The 14257-nt window shown below is 27.3% G+C and overlaps 1 protein-coding gene across 4 annotated transcripts in view; it reads left to right on the forward strand.

Moving 5' to 3' along the window:
• LOC129960381 (LIM domain-binding protein 2-like) overlaps window positions 1-14257 on the forward strand; it is a 363994-nt gene that overhangs the window by 317864 nt on the left and 31873 nt on the right. For all 4 annotated transcript variants that reach the window (XM_056073793.1, XM_056073795.1, XM_056073792.1 and 1 more), the window contains one exon: window positions 8247-8322. In XM_056073793.1, the coding sequence (XP_055929768.1) occupies window positions 8247-8322 (76 nt within the window). The remainder of the gene's footprint in view (window positions 1-8246; window positions 8323-14257) is intronic.

The raw sequence follows: 14257 nt of genomic DNA on the forward strand, positions 1-14257 counted from the left end.
TAAATCTGCTAGAAAATAAAAATCGGAAGTATCCTCTCCCCCCCCCTCCAATTTCCCGAATACTTCCATGATAAAAATATATATCTTTCCATAGACGGGTTTGGCCCAAAATTTGACAAGGACTTACAATTGAGATGTGAAGAGTACATACTAAAGATCCTTTAGCCACCTTGGGTTTTTTTTCTTTAATCTTTTTGAGTGATAATGCTCATATACACTCAGGTAGGCAAAAAAATTTACCCATTCTAAAATTTGGTCAAAACTGATATACGTCTTCCGTGTTATTAATAAAACATACCATTCATTCTTCTAACTTGCTGTGTTTTTGCTTCATATAGTTTACATACGAATGCATATAAAGCTGTACGTGCAGAGACAGAGAGTCTACCAATTGATGGAATTGGCTTGAAGTTTGATACAGATTTATAATTGTAATAAAAATACTATAAGTTAAATTTAACCTTTCTAGCTTTTATCATTTAAGACGTGTTCACATGAACATGGGCACACCAACAGATAATATTTCGTTAATGAATTTAGTCCAAAATTTGATGCAAATCTGCAATTTTGATGTAAAATATACTTTAAAAATTTCATGCACATAGCTCGTTATGACTGAGTAACTGTATTTACTTAGATGCAGATAAATGTCATCAGAAAATGGTATTTTTGAACTCATTAAATTCTAAAATAGGGAGATTCCTCAAAATCTTGAGTCTTTTATTACAGTAGTTTGTTTTTATATACTTCCTATATGAGGGGGGAGGAGTATTTCATCATGTTCTTGATTTCAGTTCAGATCAGTTCAATTCATATTCTTTTCTTGTCCGTACGAATGCCATCATTTAAATCACATTGTTGTGCGGTCTTCGATAATAATGCAAAGTTTGATTTAAAATGGTATTCTGTCTCTAGTAAAGTACTTAAATTTTAGGACCTATTTGCAAAAGTTCCGATTATGACCTATATCGACATTTCGGTTAAAATTAGAATATTTTGAAGGTAATTTATTTGTAAAATGAAGTCATTTTGTTTCTTTGAAATATTTGATTCTGTTAAAATTGAAATAAACTAATTTCAATTTCACTCATAAATTTTAGTTCTTTCCTTCATTTCGATCCTGTTTCGTAGATGGAACTCTCACCAGAAACCTACAAGAATAAAAACATTTTTTTAGGTAATCTGCACATTTTCTTGACAAGGGCTTCGCAATTAATTCAAATCATCGATAAAATTAAATTACAGTGACTTTGTTGCAATGGCTATTTCTTTATGTGAATATCAGTAACCAAATGTCTTTGATTTGACTCTTTCAAAATGTGTAAAGTTAGTTATTTCTTAATTTGTCTCTAAAAAGTTATCAAACTTCTTTTCCAAAGTTTCAAAATTTTATGATTCATGCTAAACTGGAAATATTTAGGCTTCATATCTTTTCCATTACATTTGCTTCTAAAAAGCGTTTTTCCGATTATAATTTAATCTTGCCGTATTTCATTTATTTCTACGAGTGATTCACAAAAATAGCAACAAAATCTCGCGTTTCCAATAGCAGTAATTAAATTATTTTTTATCAAAGTGCAATTAGCATAAATAAGCCTTTTTGTTAAATAATTGATGAACCAATTCGGAGATAACGAGTAAATGATAATTTCAAAGAAACTTATTTGTCTGTGTTTGTCGTCATAAATACTATTCATTATGGAATCAAGTTATTATTTAGGAAAAATTCTAACTTCAGATATTAAATTTGAATTCATTTTTTTATTAAATATTTTACAATATTACTCAACAAAGTAAACTTATAAGAGCTATTTGCAATTAGAAAGACACATTCTCCAAAAGAAAATTGATAATAATTCCACTTTACAAAATGATGAGATTTTGCTCATTATGAACATATAAACATGCCTTGAAAGAGCATTTGAAATCATTTGACATCTTCACATAAACGGAATTGCAAAAGTTCAAAGATGGTGAAAGTTTGGTATAAGTCATAAAGCACAAATGACGCACATATCAATCCTTTAGGTCTGACGCATGTGCACGTTCTTCAAATAGCGAACCGATCATTTTAATTAAATATCTAATACTGAATTATATTTACAAATATTTTACGCTCAATCATAACTACACTTCTTTACTATAACATCTGTTTTTTGTATATATCCATACCGGGCCTTCGATAGACACCTTCACCAGTAACCCTTGATAAGATAAAGTCAGGGCACCCCTTCCCCCTGTCTTTACAAGCATTCCACAGTTTGCTTGGTCGATGGTTCTACTTTGGTCATTTCCATTCCACATTCTGTTCAGAATGGTAATTTTTAGTATCAACCAAGCATTTGTTATGTTTTCAAAAAATAAATAAATGTAAAAGTAATGCATGACATCCATCAAAAGTTATTGATATATGAAATTTATTGAAATATTAATTAATCGCGGCTACTTTTCAATCAGATAAAATGAAATACGCAAAATTAAGAAAATTAATTCCCTATCCGATGTGTTATTTTACTTCTTTTTATTCCGTAATTAATTCATTGTTTCCAATTTAAATATGCACCAAACAATTTAATCACCCGGAATTTCTAATATTCTTGCATAATGGATTCAATATTACAATTTTGTCTTTATATCTATAAAATGAATATTTGATATATTTTGGAATCACTACTATCCGTTTTCTGCTTTTTTATAATAAATCTTTGTAGTTTGGAACTGTTGAAAGAAAAGCCTATAATTTTGGTTAAAATTTAGTAGTCATTTAGGTAGCAATCGATTTTGCATCTCCAACAAAACATGAAGATATGTCTTTCGATGCAGAATTAGTTCCCTTTTCACTGTCACACAATTCAAACATTAAAGTTTCACTAATTAAACAATTTATTTAAATTTTCTTCTGGTAAACGAAACATAGCTTCTACTAACTTGCAGTTTTAAAAATTAATATAAATACAAATTTATCCAGATAATTTCTACGTTACGTACAATTTTGAGACTAAATTTCAATAGAAAAAAAAATTAATTAATTTTATTTTTTCAAAAAATACATTTAAAAATTGTATTTTTGTAACTGTCACTCTCTTCGTACATTTAATAAATAAATTAGTCAAAAATTTGAATGTAAAAGGGTGGGTGGGTGAGATCACCAGAGCTTGTAGGATACAATTTGATGAAAGCCTAATCCACAAACAAAAATAAAAGTTTGGAAAACTAAATTTGGCTTAAATGAAGTAGATCATTTGAATAAAAAATCTTGGAGATATTTACTCTTGGAGTATTTACTATTTTCAGATATTCAGGAAGATTTTGATATTCATATATTGGCTTCTTACTCTCATAGAATTTTACTTTGAAAGGATTATTTAGTCACAATTTTCAATGAAAGTCCCATTTGCCAAAAGATGTGTTTTATTATTGGAGTTTAAATTTTAATAATTTTATTGAAAACTCCAATAATCTGAAAAAGATTTTGGTTACAAAATTTAGATTTTAATTCACCAATTGACTGATGAATTTGCTTTAGATTTTCGTTATATATTATTTATTTTGCGGATCTTTAAATATTTCTTTCTTATCATTTCTTACTAAAAAATAAAGTTTAAAAAATTCTGTAAAGGTGGTAACAAAAATAATACCGATTATGTATATCATTGGATATGCTTTATTAGTCCTTAAATACATTTAATAAATACTTTAAATGTTAGAAAAAATTCAAATATACCAATTATACACGCCAAATCTACATTTTTTTGTTGCTTATTTTGAATAAGTAAAGAAAAAAATAATCAATAAAAAAGTTTTATCATTTTTGCTGATTGTTGAAACTCCTGCCATTGAAACTAGCTCCAATGTTTGGAAACATTACTGAATAAAATAATTTCCTGAAAGATAATGCTTTAAAACATTTAAATTTGTCAAAAATAGACTCACTATATTGACTATTTGAAGTAGCGTGAGTCACACGCTTTAACGTGTGTATAAAAATGAGCTACACTAGGTAGTAAATAAAGTTTTTAAAATAATTTACAATAATAAACAAAGTTTTAAGAACTTTGAATTTCTATACTGAAAGTAATAAACGATAAACGAATTAGAAGTTTCATATGTATGAAATCTATACATGCATGACAATTCCCTTTCTGGTCAGTATTAAACAAATAAAAAGAACCCGTACAAATTCAACCTTTTAGTAATTTAACATTAATTATATATTTTAAAATAATTCTTTGGGTAGTAATACCCAATCGATATAAAAGCAAAGCTTATGAATATTTTCAGTATTGTTTATTTCATATTTTTAAAGTTTTTGTAAGAATAGCTTTATTTTAAAATATATGGTATTATAGTATATTTTCTAATATTATATGCTACTCCGTGCTAAATAGATTTCAACAAAATCAGTGTTTTCGAACATCATTAAATTAATCTTGAAATGCTACAAAAACTGGTTAATTAATTGGTTGTAAAAAATCTACTTCAAACATTTGGCCGTAGAATAAATTTCCAACTTATTTATTGCTTAACAGAACTTTATTTCAACTTTTAACCATTCATCTTTAAAAAAAATCAGTAAGGAAAATACGGCCAACAAACGATTTTAGAAAATAAAAAAAAGGGGGGAAATGGGATGAGAATTTATTAGTCGCTTTAAAATATTGATATACAATTGATAAAGAGGATCAAAATCATCTCACTCGAAATATTCTTCAACTGCAGTTTTTTTCCCCCAATTTTTTTGCTCTTTATAGTCTGAAGTACAATAGACGATCATTTACTACTCTTAATGAAAGTTTATCTCTGTTATTTGGACTTTTCAATGATAAATTCATTTGTTCTATTAAAATTATTTCTTGAATTCAAACATTTTGTTTTAATATTACAAGAATATTTACTTTTTATGACAAAAAAAGCTTTAAATTATAAAAAAATTGTCAAATTTTTTTTCGATCTTTCATTAATACTCTCCTAACTCTTTAATACATCTTCCTTTTCATAGATGCTTGTGAAATCAAAATTTCAAGTGTCTACAAACACTCAGCTTTACGGAGAGAATATCCTCACCTTGAAAAAACGATATTTATGTCTCTCATATTGCCAGGCTTGGCATATAATCATTAACACTTGATGTCTTCCTTTCCTATATTTAATAAAGTTTTCAAATCAATCATCTCAGAAACCACATATCCAAGAAATTAGAATGAAGAAATTTTACTTTTTGCTGAAACGCATTACCTTAATTAAATTGATATTAATACTTCATGAATGCATTTCAAATATTTAGCAGTTAACTGATGAACTAATTCTTTAAAGGAACTAAAACGAACTGCTGCTGTATAAGCAGAACTTCACACTGAGATATATTACTAAAGAGCAAAACATTGAAGACCATGATCCTTCAAGTGACACATTTTTGTGGATATCATTAAAAGCCATAGTTATATCTTGTTCACTAAAAGTAAAATCACACTTATCGTGAACGCCAATATGCATACTGATAATCTTCATGTAGGATGCTTTGACATCAAACTAATCATTTTCACTCTCAGTCAAAGGGGTTGCGCAAACAGCTGATACATCTATTATATTCTCAAATTGCCCATCTTCGCTGATTGGGATTCAGTTTCAGTTCGAACTTATTCTTTACAATTATTTTCCCTCTCTAATTTATAATCATTTCTCTCAAAAATATCCTTGTCAACTTAACCTTGAACAACTCTCTCTTTAAGTTTTCTAGATTTTCCAAACATTATTAAGTATATTACGAATTCGGAAATCTTTAATATTTCTACAGTTTCAATATTTCAAAGTGAGCGAAAAGAAAGCACAGACTTCAGTTGCGGGTATAACATTTTTGCTCTTATGTGTTTTAACTTACATCATGCTGACATTACGATTTTGTTTTTATTTCATCATTTCTGTATGTAGACTGCCTCCAAAAGTACATGAAAAGTTAGGTTGTTTTTAAAGTAATATGCTCTTAATAGTATGGAAAATTTCAAGGCAAAGCGATTTTTTTTCTAAATTTTAATTTGCTCATATCCATTCCTTTGTAACTATCTCATTGTTTGTAGCCATCGTAAATACTAACTCGTTCTCTTCACCCATTAACTGCTAAATTTTTTGTAGAAATTTTTGGCTTGACAAGCTATATATAAACACAAAACGTTATGTAATAGTATTACTATAGTACAATTATGTTTTGTTTTGAAAATATTGATATTTTTTTAAAAAAAGAACACCGTTATAAAAAGATCAATAAAACCATGTTACTAAAAACAAAAGATTGAGCAAGTGGCAGATCCTTACTATAACCTCTAAATTACATATTTATGTACGATATTTCATTACAATATAAAAAAAACTAACTAAAAATATAATGCTTCGATTGTGACAATTCTTTTCCGTTCAAATTACAGCCGAAATTCAAATTTGTTTGGTTGTTGCAGATAAACGAAGCAAAAATTACACATTTTCTACTGCACACTATATTGTCTGATATATATATAGAGAGAGAGAGAGAGAATGAAATTAAACTGTCAGGCATACCAAGTACATATTTGTACCGAATAGTGGTGTAAATAAAATTCCACATTCCCTAAATGGGAATCGTGGCAGTTAATGGGGGAAGAGTATTTTGCTCTTGAAAATAGAGCATCCGCTGATATATGATGAGCAAAATAAATAGCTCAATAAACTTGACTAAATATCTACAATTCGCCGTCACAGTTATAAATCCAGTTGTCTTAAGATTTAAAAAAAAAAAGTCTTTTTGATTGTTCAACTTTTAGCTGTCAACTGTTATCCCTCTATTAAGTCACGAAAGAGAACTATCGTCGCACTAGAGTATTGCGAAATTTTGGTAAATTGAAGAATTTTACTACTACAATACCATAAGTAAGAAATCCTATATTATTTTGAAAGAAGATAACTTTGAAATATAATTAAATTACTGAGTGCACTATCTTTGGGAGTTCTTAGCAATATAGAAAATTAGCCTAAATGTATAGCCTATCCTAGTATATGGCAATACGAATAATATAATGAAATAAATATAATATAATAAAGAATAATATTATTTTTATATCAAATGAATAACTTATTTATAACTCATTGGCAGTAAGAAATTATTTCGTTAATACATTATTTACAATGTGCAAACCAGCTATCAAAATGTATTTGTTTACCTTTCACTTTCTATAGTTTACTGTAAATTATCATCAGAAGTCGACGAAGCATTCTTCTTTTGCTTTAAACAGTATTAATATTATAATTCTGATAATTTTTCATGATGACACGACTTTTCATGTTTTCACATTTTTTTGATCAATGTACTTTTAATGTTTGAACTCGCAAATATGTGAAGATTTTTTTACCTTATTGATCAGTTTTAAACTGTATTCTTAACATTTTCCACCATATTTATTTCATTTAGTTTTTAAAAACGCAATTCTTTTACTTTATTTAATTTTTTTCCGTCATTAGTAAACTTTTGCGGGTTTTTTTGTTTTTATTTTTTCACAGCTAACTTAAAGTTTGTTTATGAGACTCAGATTCAATATTAGTAGGGGGCGCGCCGATACTGCTGAAGATGATGGAGCAATCGATTTTTTGATGTTCACTTCGTGTGCTCGAGGACAGCTGGTTGAATTTACTTAATGTACAATTGTTTATGTTTAGAAATTAAAATTGAATGCCCGATTTATTAACTTTTATAAGTTGCGAAGTAAATTTCCAACTTCAAAAGAGATTTTCCCCTGTTGCAACGGTTTTGTGAACGATAATTGCTCGGCGTCTCTGAAATGCATTTTTAAATTTTTTGTATGCATAATCTGTTTCTTCAAAAGCCTACTGACCGTTATAAAATCTGTTTCTGAAGTCGAACTAGACGTTTCCGACACCCTTCATCACATTATTTCTTATGTAGTCTATAGCTTTTCTGTAGCATCTATTGGAGACGTTAGGGAAACAAATCAGATCAAATCTTAATGTGGTTTACGATGCACGATTCATAAATATTCTAATTTACTGGAGCTGCAAATATGTTCCGCATTCGATTAATTCATGCAATAGATTTTTTCCATGTGCTGAAGTCCTTCTAGCCCATGGCTCATATCGAGTCTGATTTATATTATTTATTGCATAGAGAATGAATATTGTCAGATGAAGCAAATGTTTAGCCAACCTATACCTGGTGGCCCTGCTATGGACCCTTTTTACTCTTCTCCTTTTTCATCCTATTTCAGGAGACAAACCCCTTACTTTGGACAGCCTGATTATCGAATTTATGAAATGAACAAGCGGTTACAGCAACGGACAGATGTGAGTTTCTATTTTCTTCTTATGCATGCCAATGTCATTAAGTAGTGCATATAGATGTTAACATATGCTTGTAACGTTATGTATGTATTTAAGTGTACATTATTAATTAAGCAGTAATCTGGGTGAGTGAGAAATGGACAATGCTATTCTTTTAGTTTTTGTAAGTATATTGATAGAAAAGTTGTTAATATAAAATTATTTGTATTGTCTATTGTATTATGTGTTTATTGCTACTGTTTTTTGTTTTGTTTTTGGAACTTTTTAATCATTTGCATGCAAAGTAAAATTTAATTATAAATACCGAGTTTTAATCTGTGATTAAGTTCAACTAGTCTGCTTTACTATTCTTTAGTGTTATTGTCAGTATGGAGATCATCAATTCTAAAAATTATCTTTTTGTGAATAAGGCACATTAATGTGTTTAATGTTAGTTTAAATCAAAAGCTAAATTTTCTATTTACTAAAATTGTGCCTTTTATTTTATTGAAAAATCTATATTCAACTCAAAAGGTATTTAAAAATTTTGAAATACATTTTATCTGAAATAAAGAGGGGCTTTTAATTGTTGGTATCTTGTTATCATTTTTTAACTGCTCCTTTTGTTTTCTTGCAATTACTATTGTGTGTTTGTTCATAAATTTATTTATCTAGAAAATCTAAAATTCAGTTTACTGATCTTTGTAGAAAGTATTGGAAATGCAATGAATGATAACCTTATTAAGTTTTGAAACTTTCTTGCATGATAAGATTTATGTATACATTCAAGCAGCACCTTTGCAGATAGAAGTACCTAATAAATTTAACTGTATATTTGTAAAATGCAAGATGAATTTTATGAAGCATTTTGTATAAAAGTTTGCTTTTGCATTCTTTTAATTAAAGTTAACATTACTAAGTATTTGTTTCTATTTATAATCGTAATTAAAAATGCTAAAAGCATTCAAAGAATATACCTTCGTTTGGTGTAGCTTGTCATCTGGTGGACTTGTGCTATAAAAACCCCAAACCTTTCCAAATTTTACTTACCTTATCGGAAGATGACCATAAACTTGATCTTAATCTGAGAGATTTTTAAAATTTTAAAACTGTTTCTATTAAAAAAGAATAATAAATAAATAAATTAAGTGACAAGCTATTTGATCCTTCCACTATATTTTAATATTAGCATTGGTTCTTCATAAGAAGTCATATGAGTAAATTCAACATTTTTAAAAATGTATAATATAGCATGACAACTTACAGATTCAACAGTTATTGCTAATAGAATGAAAATTTCAATTACTTATTGTTTCTATGATTTCTTATTATCAATTTTATCAAAAGAATAATGATTGGAAATAATAATAAATAATAGGCTAATAATTCATTGTCCATGCATTGGGCTAAAGTAATTCCATATGGAAAATTGTTGGATAATTATTAGAATAGTAAGTAAAATGGATACAGAATAGTTAAATACTCTTTAATAACAATGCCAGTTTAACAAGAAATGTAGATTTTTCCAATTGCTGGATCACAGAGCAATAAATTTTGGAATATTGATCCCTGAAAATCTGCATTTATAGTAGTGGTAAGATTTAAAACTTATATATTGTGTATTGGTATTTTTGCCCTCCTTCTGAAAGCTTTGAAAAAAAATCAGTTATTTAAGCATAGTTAAAAGTTTTGTTTTCAATGAAATTGCTGCACGCAGTAATGCAAGTTTTCATTAAGTTTTTCTGCCATAATAATCCAGCTCTTTGTTTTCTTGAATTAAAAAATTATTTATTATTTAGATGATAAATCTGCATTAAATGGCAATGAAAAGTTTATTATGAAGTCAGAGTTATGATTTAATTGTTGGTAATAAAAGTATGCATATATATTGAATATGTTTGTTCAATAAACTTGTAGTTTTAAGACAATCTTTCATTCATATTATACATTTTTCTAATTTGAAATATCTATTAAATCACTTCAAATGAATGAAACAGATAGTATTTGAATTTATGCAAACTTTTATTTGATTTTTGCAACAAAATTATTCAACTCATTAGTTTTTTTATTTTCCAGAAAAAAATTAGTGTTTAAAATAAGTTAATGCATTATTTGAATTTTCGACTATTTCCAAAGGAAAAATTCTCTTTTCTCCTATATTCTTTTCAGTTCAGCCTTATTTATTCATTTTCTTTTTGAAAATAGATTCCTCTTATTTTTATGTAAGTCTCTTAAATTTCTGTAGGTATACTTCCTTTATAAAAAGTAAGTAATACTTTTCATGCATACTGTTTTGTAGAGTTTTTTCTAAGCAAAATAGTGTTCTACTAGCATTCCTAAATCCTTAAAACTGTGAAAGATTTCTCTCAGCTGTTGAATTTGGTGTTGGAATTTTTGTACAGAATCTTATTATAAGCTATATTGTAAGTTTAATTAGTTAAACATTTATTTATAATCTTAATAGTTTCAATGAAATATCATCTTTCTTAGCTGAATAAGCCTTTAAAGTAAGTCATTTCAAATGCTTTACTTTCATTGCATATTTAACTGCATTAATTAAATACATAGCAAATTAGTTTTGTTATAATGAGTGTCCAGATTCTCTTATTTTACCCTAGGTTTAGAAGTCAAGATATTAACTGGGTGTAGGTATAGGGTGTGGAATCTCAGGAAATCAATTATAAGTTTCTAATTATATGGCTACTGAGAATATTTTGATTTTTTTTTTCAAATCTACTTAATTATTGAAGTAAAATAGACTCCATAACAATCCAGTATTTAAAATTTACAATATAAGTTCAGGCGATGTCCATTTTCCGATTATAGTTATTGAAACATCCAAATGTGGAGGGAGACCCTAGCTCCAAGTAAAGAAAAGCAGAACAAAAGATATCAATTATTTTTATTAAAAAAAGGATTCTCCTTATTAGAATGCTTTAGATAATAAAGTGCCGTTTCAGTATTTTTGTGAAGTACAGAAAGTTAACTGATTAGGTGATTTGAATTTAGATAATCTTAGTGAGGGGAAGAAGATTTTAGATTTATGTGTTGAATAAATCAGCAGAAAAAAAAAGTTTTACTTATAAAATTTTTAATATTTTGGAAATGATTAAATGGTTAACTTTTAAAAATAATTTCATGCTGATATTCAATTTCAGATTTGAGCAGGAAAAGTTTATGAATTACTGAATTCAGCTATGTTAAAAGTTTCTCGAACTGTAAACAGCAAGAGAAGTAAGATATCATTAATCAAGATATCTACAGACTAGATAGTAAAAAGAATAGTTTTTCCCATTTAACCCATACTGAAAAAGTGTTTAATATAATATCATTTTTTTAAATTCAACAAAATAATTTAAGAAAGTGATTTTTCATAATCATGGTTTATTAAACATATTTTTTAATTTTGAAATCAAACTAGATTTCTTAAGCTGGTCAATATAATTCTTTGATATAATAGAATAATTATTCATTCAATATTAGGTGCTTTGTTTAGTATTTTATTTACTATCTTTTATTTATCATTTTTTCATAAGATGAGAATTGAGATTTCTGTATAGTTACAGTTTGCCTAGTCTTTTTCAACAATCCTTATGAACATGTTTTGTATGAAAGATTGTTCTATCATATAAATTTCTATTATTCTCCAAAAATAAACTAATTAGTGTGGAAGGATGTCAGTTACTGATCAAGTTACCAACTAATTTTGTACTTTTTACTGTCAATATGTTTTAAAATACCTTCCTGAAATAAATTTTTAAAGTAGAGTAATTCAGGAAAGGCTACATTGAATTGCCATTTGAATGAACAAATGCTATAAATATTTCTTTAAAGGCGTCAATAACTGTCTTGTTAAAATATTAGTAAAAAAAAATGAAGGGAAGAGTTACAATTTCTCTTCTCTGGTTAATTTCACATATTTAGGGATCTTGCCTAAAACTATCCAATTGCAATTTATTGTAAGCAAATTGATTTTAAATCAGTGATCATTAGATAACTGATTTATGGTATCATCATGTAGCTATGGCATCAAGGAAAAATTTTATTTTTTTAGTTGTTTAATATCAGATAATCTTCAAATTCTGTTATTTATAACTTTTTTCTATCTAAATAAATTTATCTGATGCATAAATGCAGTTTCTTTGTTACTCTGAGGTATTAGAAAAAATAAAAGAATATCTACTTATAAATAAACTTAAAATCAAAAATTTTTCAAATTCGCCTGCAGCTCTGATTCAGTAATTATCAGGGGAAGCCAATTGAAATTGTTCATTGGAATTTAAATGAATATTATTTCTTTATACATAGGCACTTTTACAATTATCTATTAGGTGATTTGTAATCTTAATTTAGTATTTTAAATCAAAATGTCTTTTGTAATAGTTGTGTCAATAGTTTGAAAATGTTGATAGAATCTTAATTTAGAAAATTGTAGCATTGAACTCACACTATTATGTGTGTATCTTTAAAATTAAACTTGTTTGTCATTCTTCATGCCTACTTCATTAATATGTAGCACTCAATTAATGTATTAGTGCTGTAGAATTGTAATATTAACTTTTTTACTATGTAAAAATTTAGTCAATCATTTAATTTTATACTTGATAGTTTAATTCATCAATAGAATCAGACAATTTTTCCTTTAATGCCTCCACTCTTCAGGGGAAATTGAGTTTTGGATTATTTTCTTCTCTAAATAATAATTGCAACCATAAGTGGGTCTCCATCTCTTTATAGAGAAAGAGGGGGTGGGGAGTCTTGAAAGACTAGTTTCTCTCATCCCTTATTGTATTTTGTTGCATGTGCATAATCTTTTTAGTATTGTGGTTTTAATTTGAATAATATACTCTTGAACTGCATGATTTCAGAGATGTTGGAAATGAAATTGGAAATGCTATTTTATTGCAGAAACTTTTTCACTAACCTAAAATTTGAGATTAAAAAATGAAGAATTAAAAAAAAATTACTTTAAAACAGTTTTGATTGCAGTTGAATTTGAATGGAATTTTTAATAATTTGTATCATTTTTTAAAATGTAATTTCAATGTATAAGTGTTGATTCTAAAGATTATAGTGTTTGCAAAATTTCAGTAACCTTTATTTTGTGTGGTCTTATTTGCTCCTGGTTTAAAAAGCCTTGACTTGCAATTAAGTAAAGATAGTTTCAAGGAACCTTAGTTGAATTCTTAAGGTATGAGTTATGTCGTTTCACTCAGCAGGTTGTAATATGTCTTTGACATGCCAGACGAATCATAGACAATAGAGCTGGTAATTTCATGATAGTCAATTTATTAAAGAATTTGTGCTAATTATATTCTTATTTAAAAATTTTGATATTTGTATATATGCGATAGAGTAAATTGTTTTTTACACTTTGATGATTTCTGTTGCAATACCAGAGCTTAAATTCGCTCTTTAAAGTTTATTTTGTGGACCAGTATAAAATGCAGTAGATTACTTGTAACTGCAATATTTTTAGTTGATAAAAAATACTTTTCTTTTGTCACACAAGCATAAAATGGTTTTTGATTTGTTTTTTCTATTAGAAACAGAGTATAAATTTTGGAATTTCTACTGAAATACTTTTTTTTATATACTAGTAAAGAGCAAATGATTATACGACTTTTTATTTTAGATATGCCATAAACATTTTGCTGAACATTCAGTAGAAAATAATTTCCGACATGGATATTTATTTTAACCTTACAATACATAATCATTTTAATTTTCAGTGCAGCAGTGTTAATCTGTATAAATGCAATAGAGAAGTATAAAAGAAATGATTGATTAATAATAAAAAAAAAGTTTTAAAAACACTTTTATTAGTGTGTTAAAATGTAGAAAATTATTTGAATTTTTCTGTACTTTCTCATGGCTAATTTTTAATTTATTATTATTAAGGGCAGCTGAAATTAATTTTTTCTTAAATTCACTACCAGATGGTGCCACCTGAATGGAG

This window comes from Argiope bruennichi, chromosome X2, assembly GCF_947563725.1.
Source record: "Argiope bruennichi chromosome X2, qqArgBrue1.1, whole genome shotgun sequence".
Lineage (NCBI taxonomy): Eukaryota > Metazoa > Arthropoda > Arachnida > Araneae > Araneidae > Argiope > Argiope bruennichi.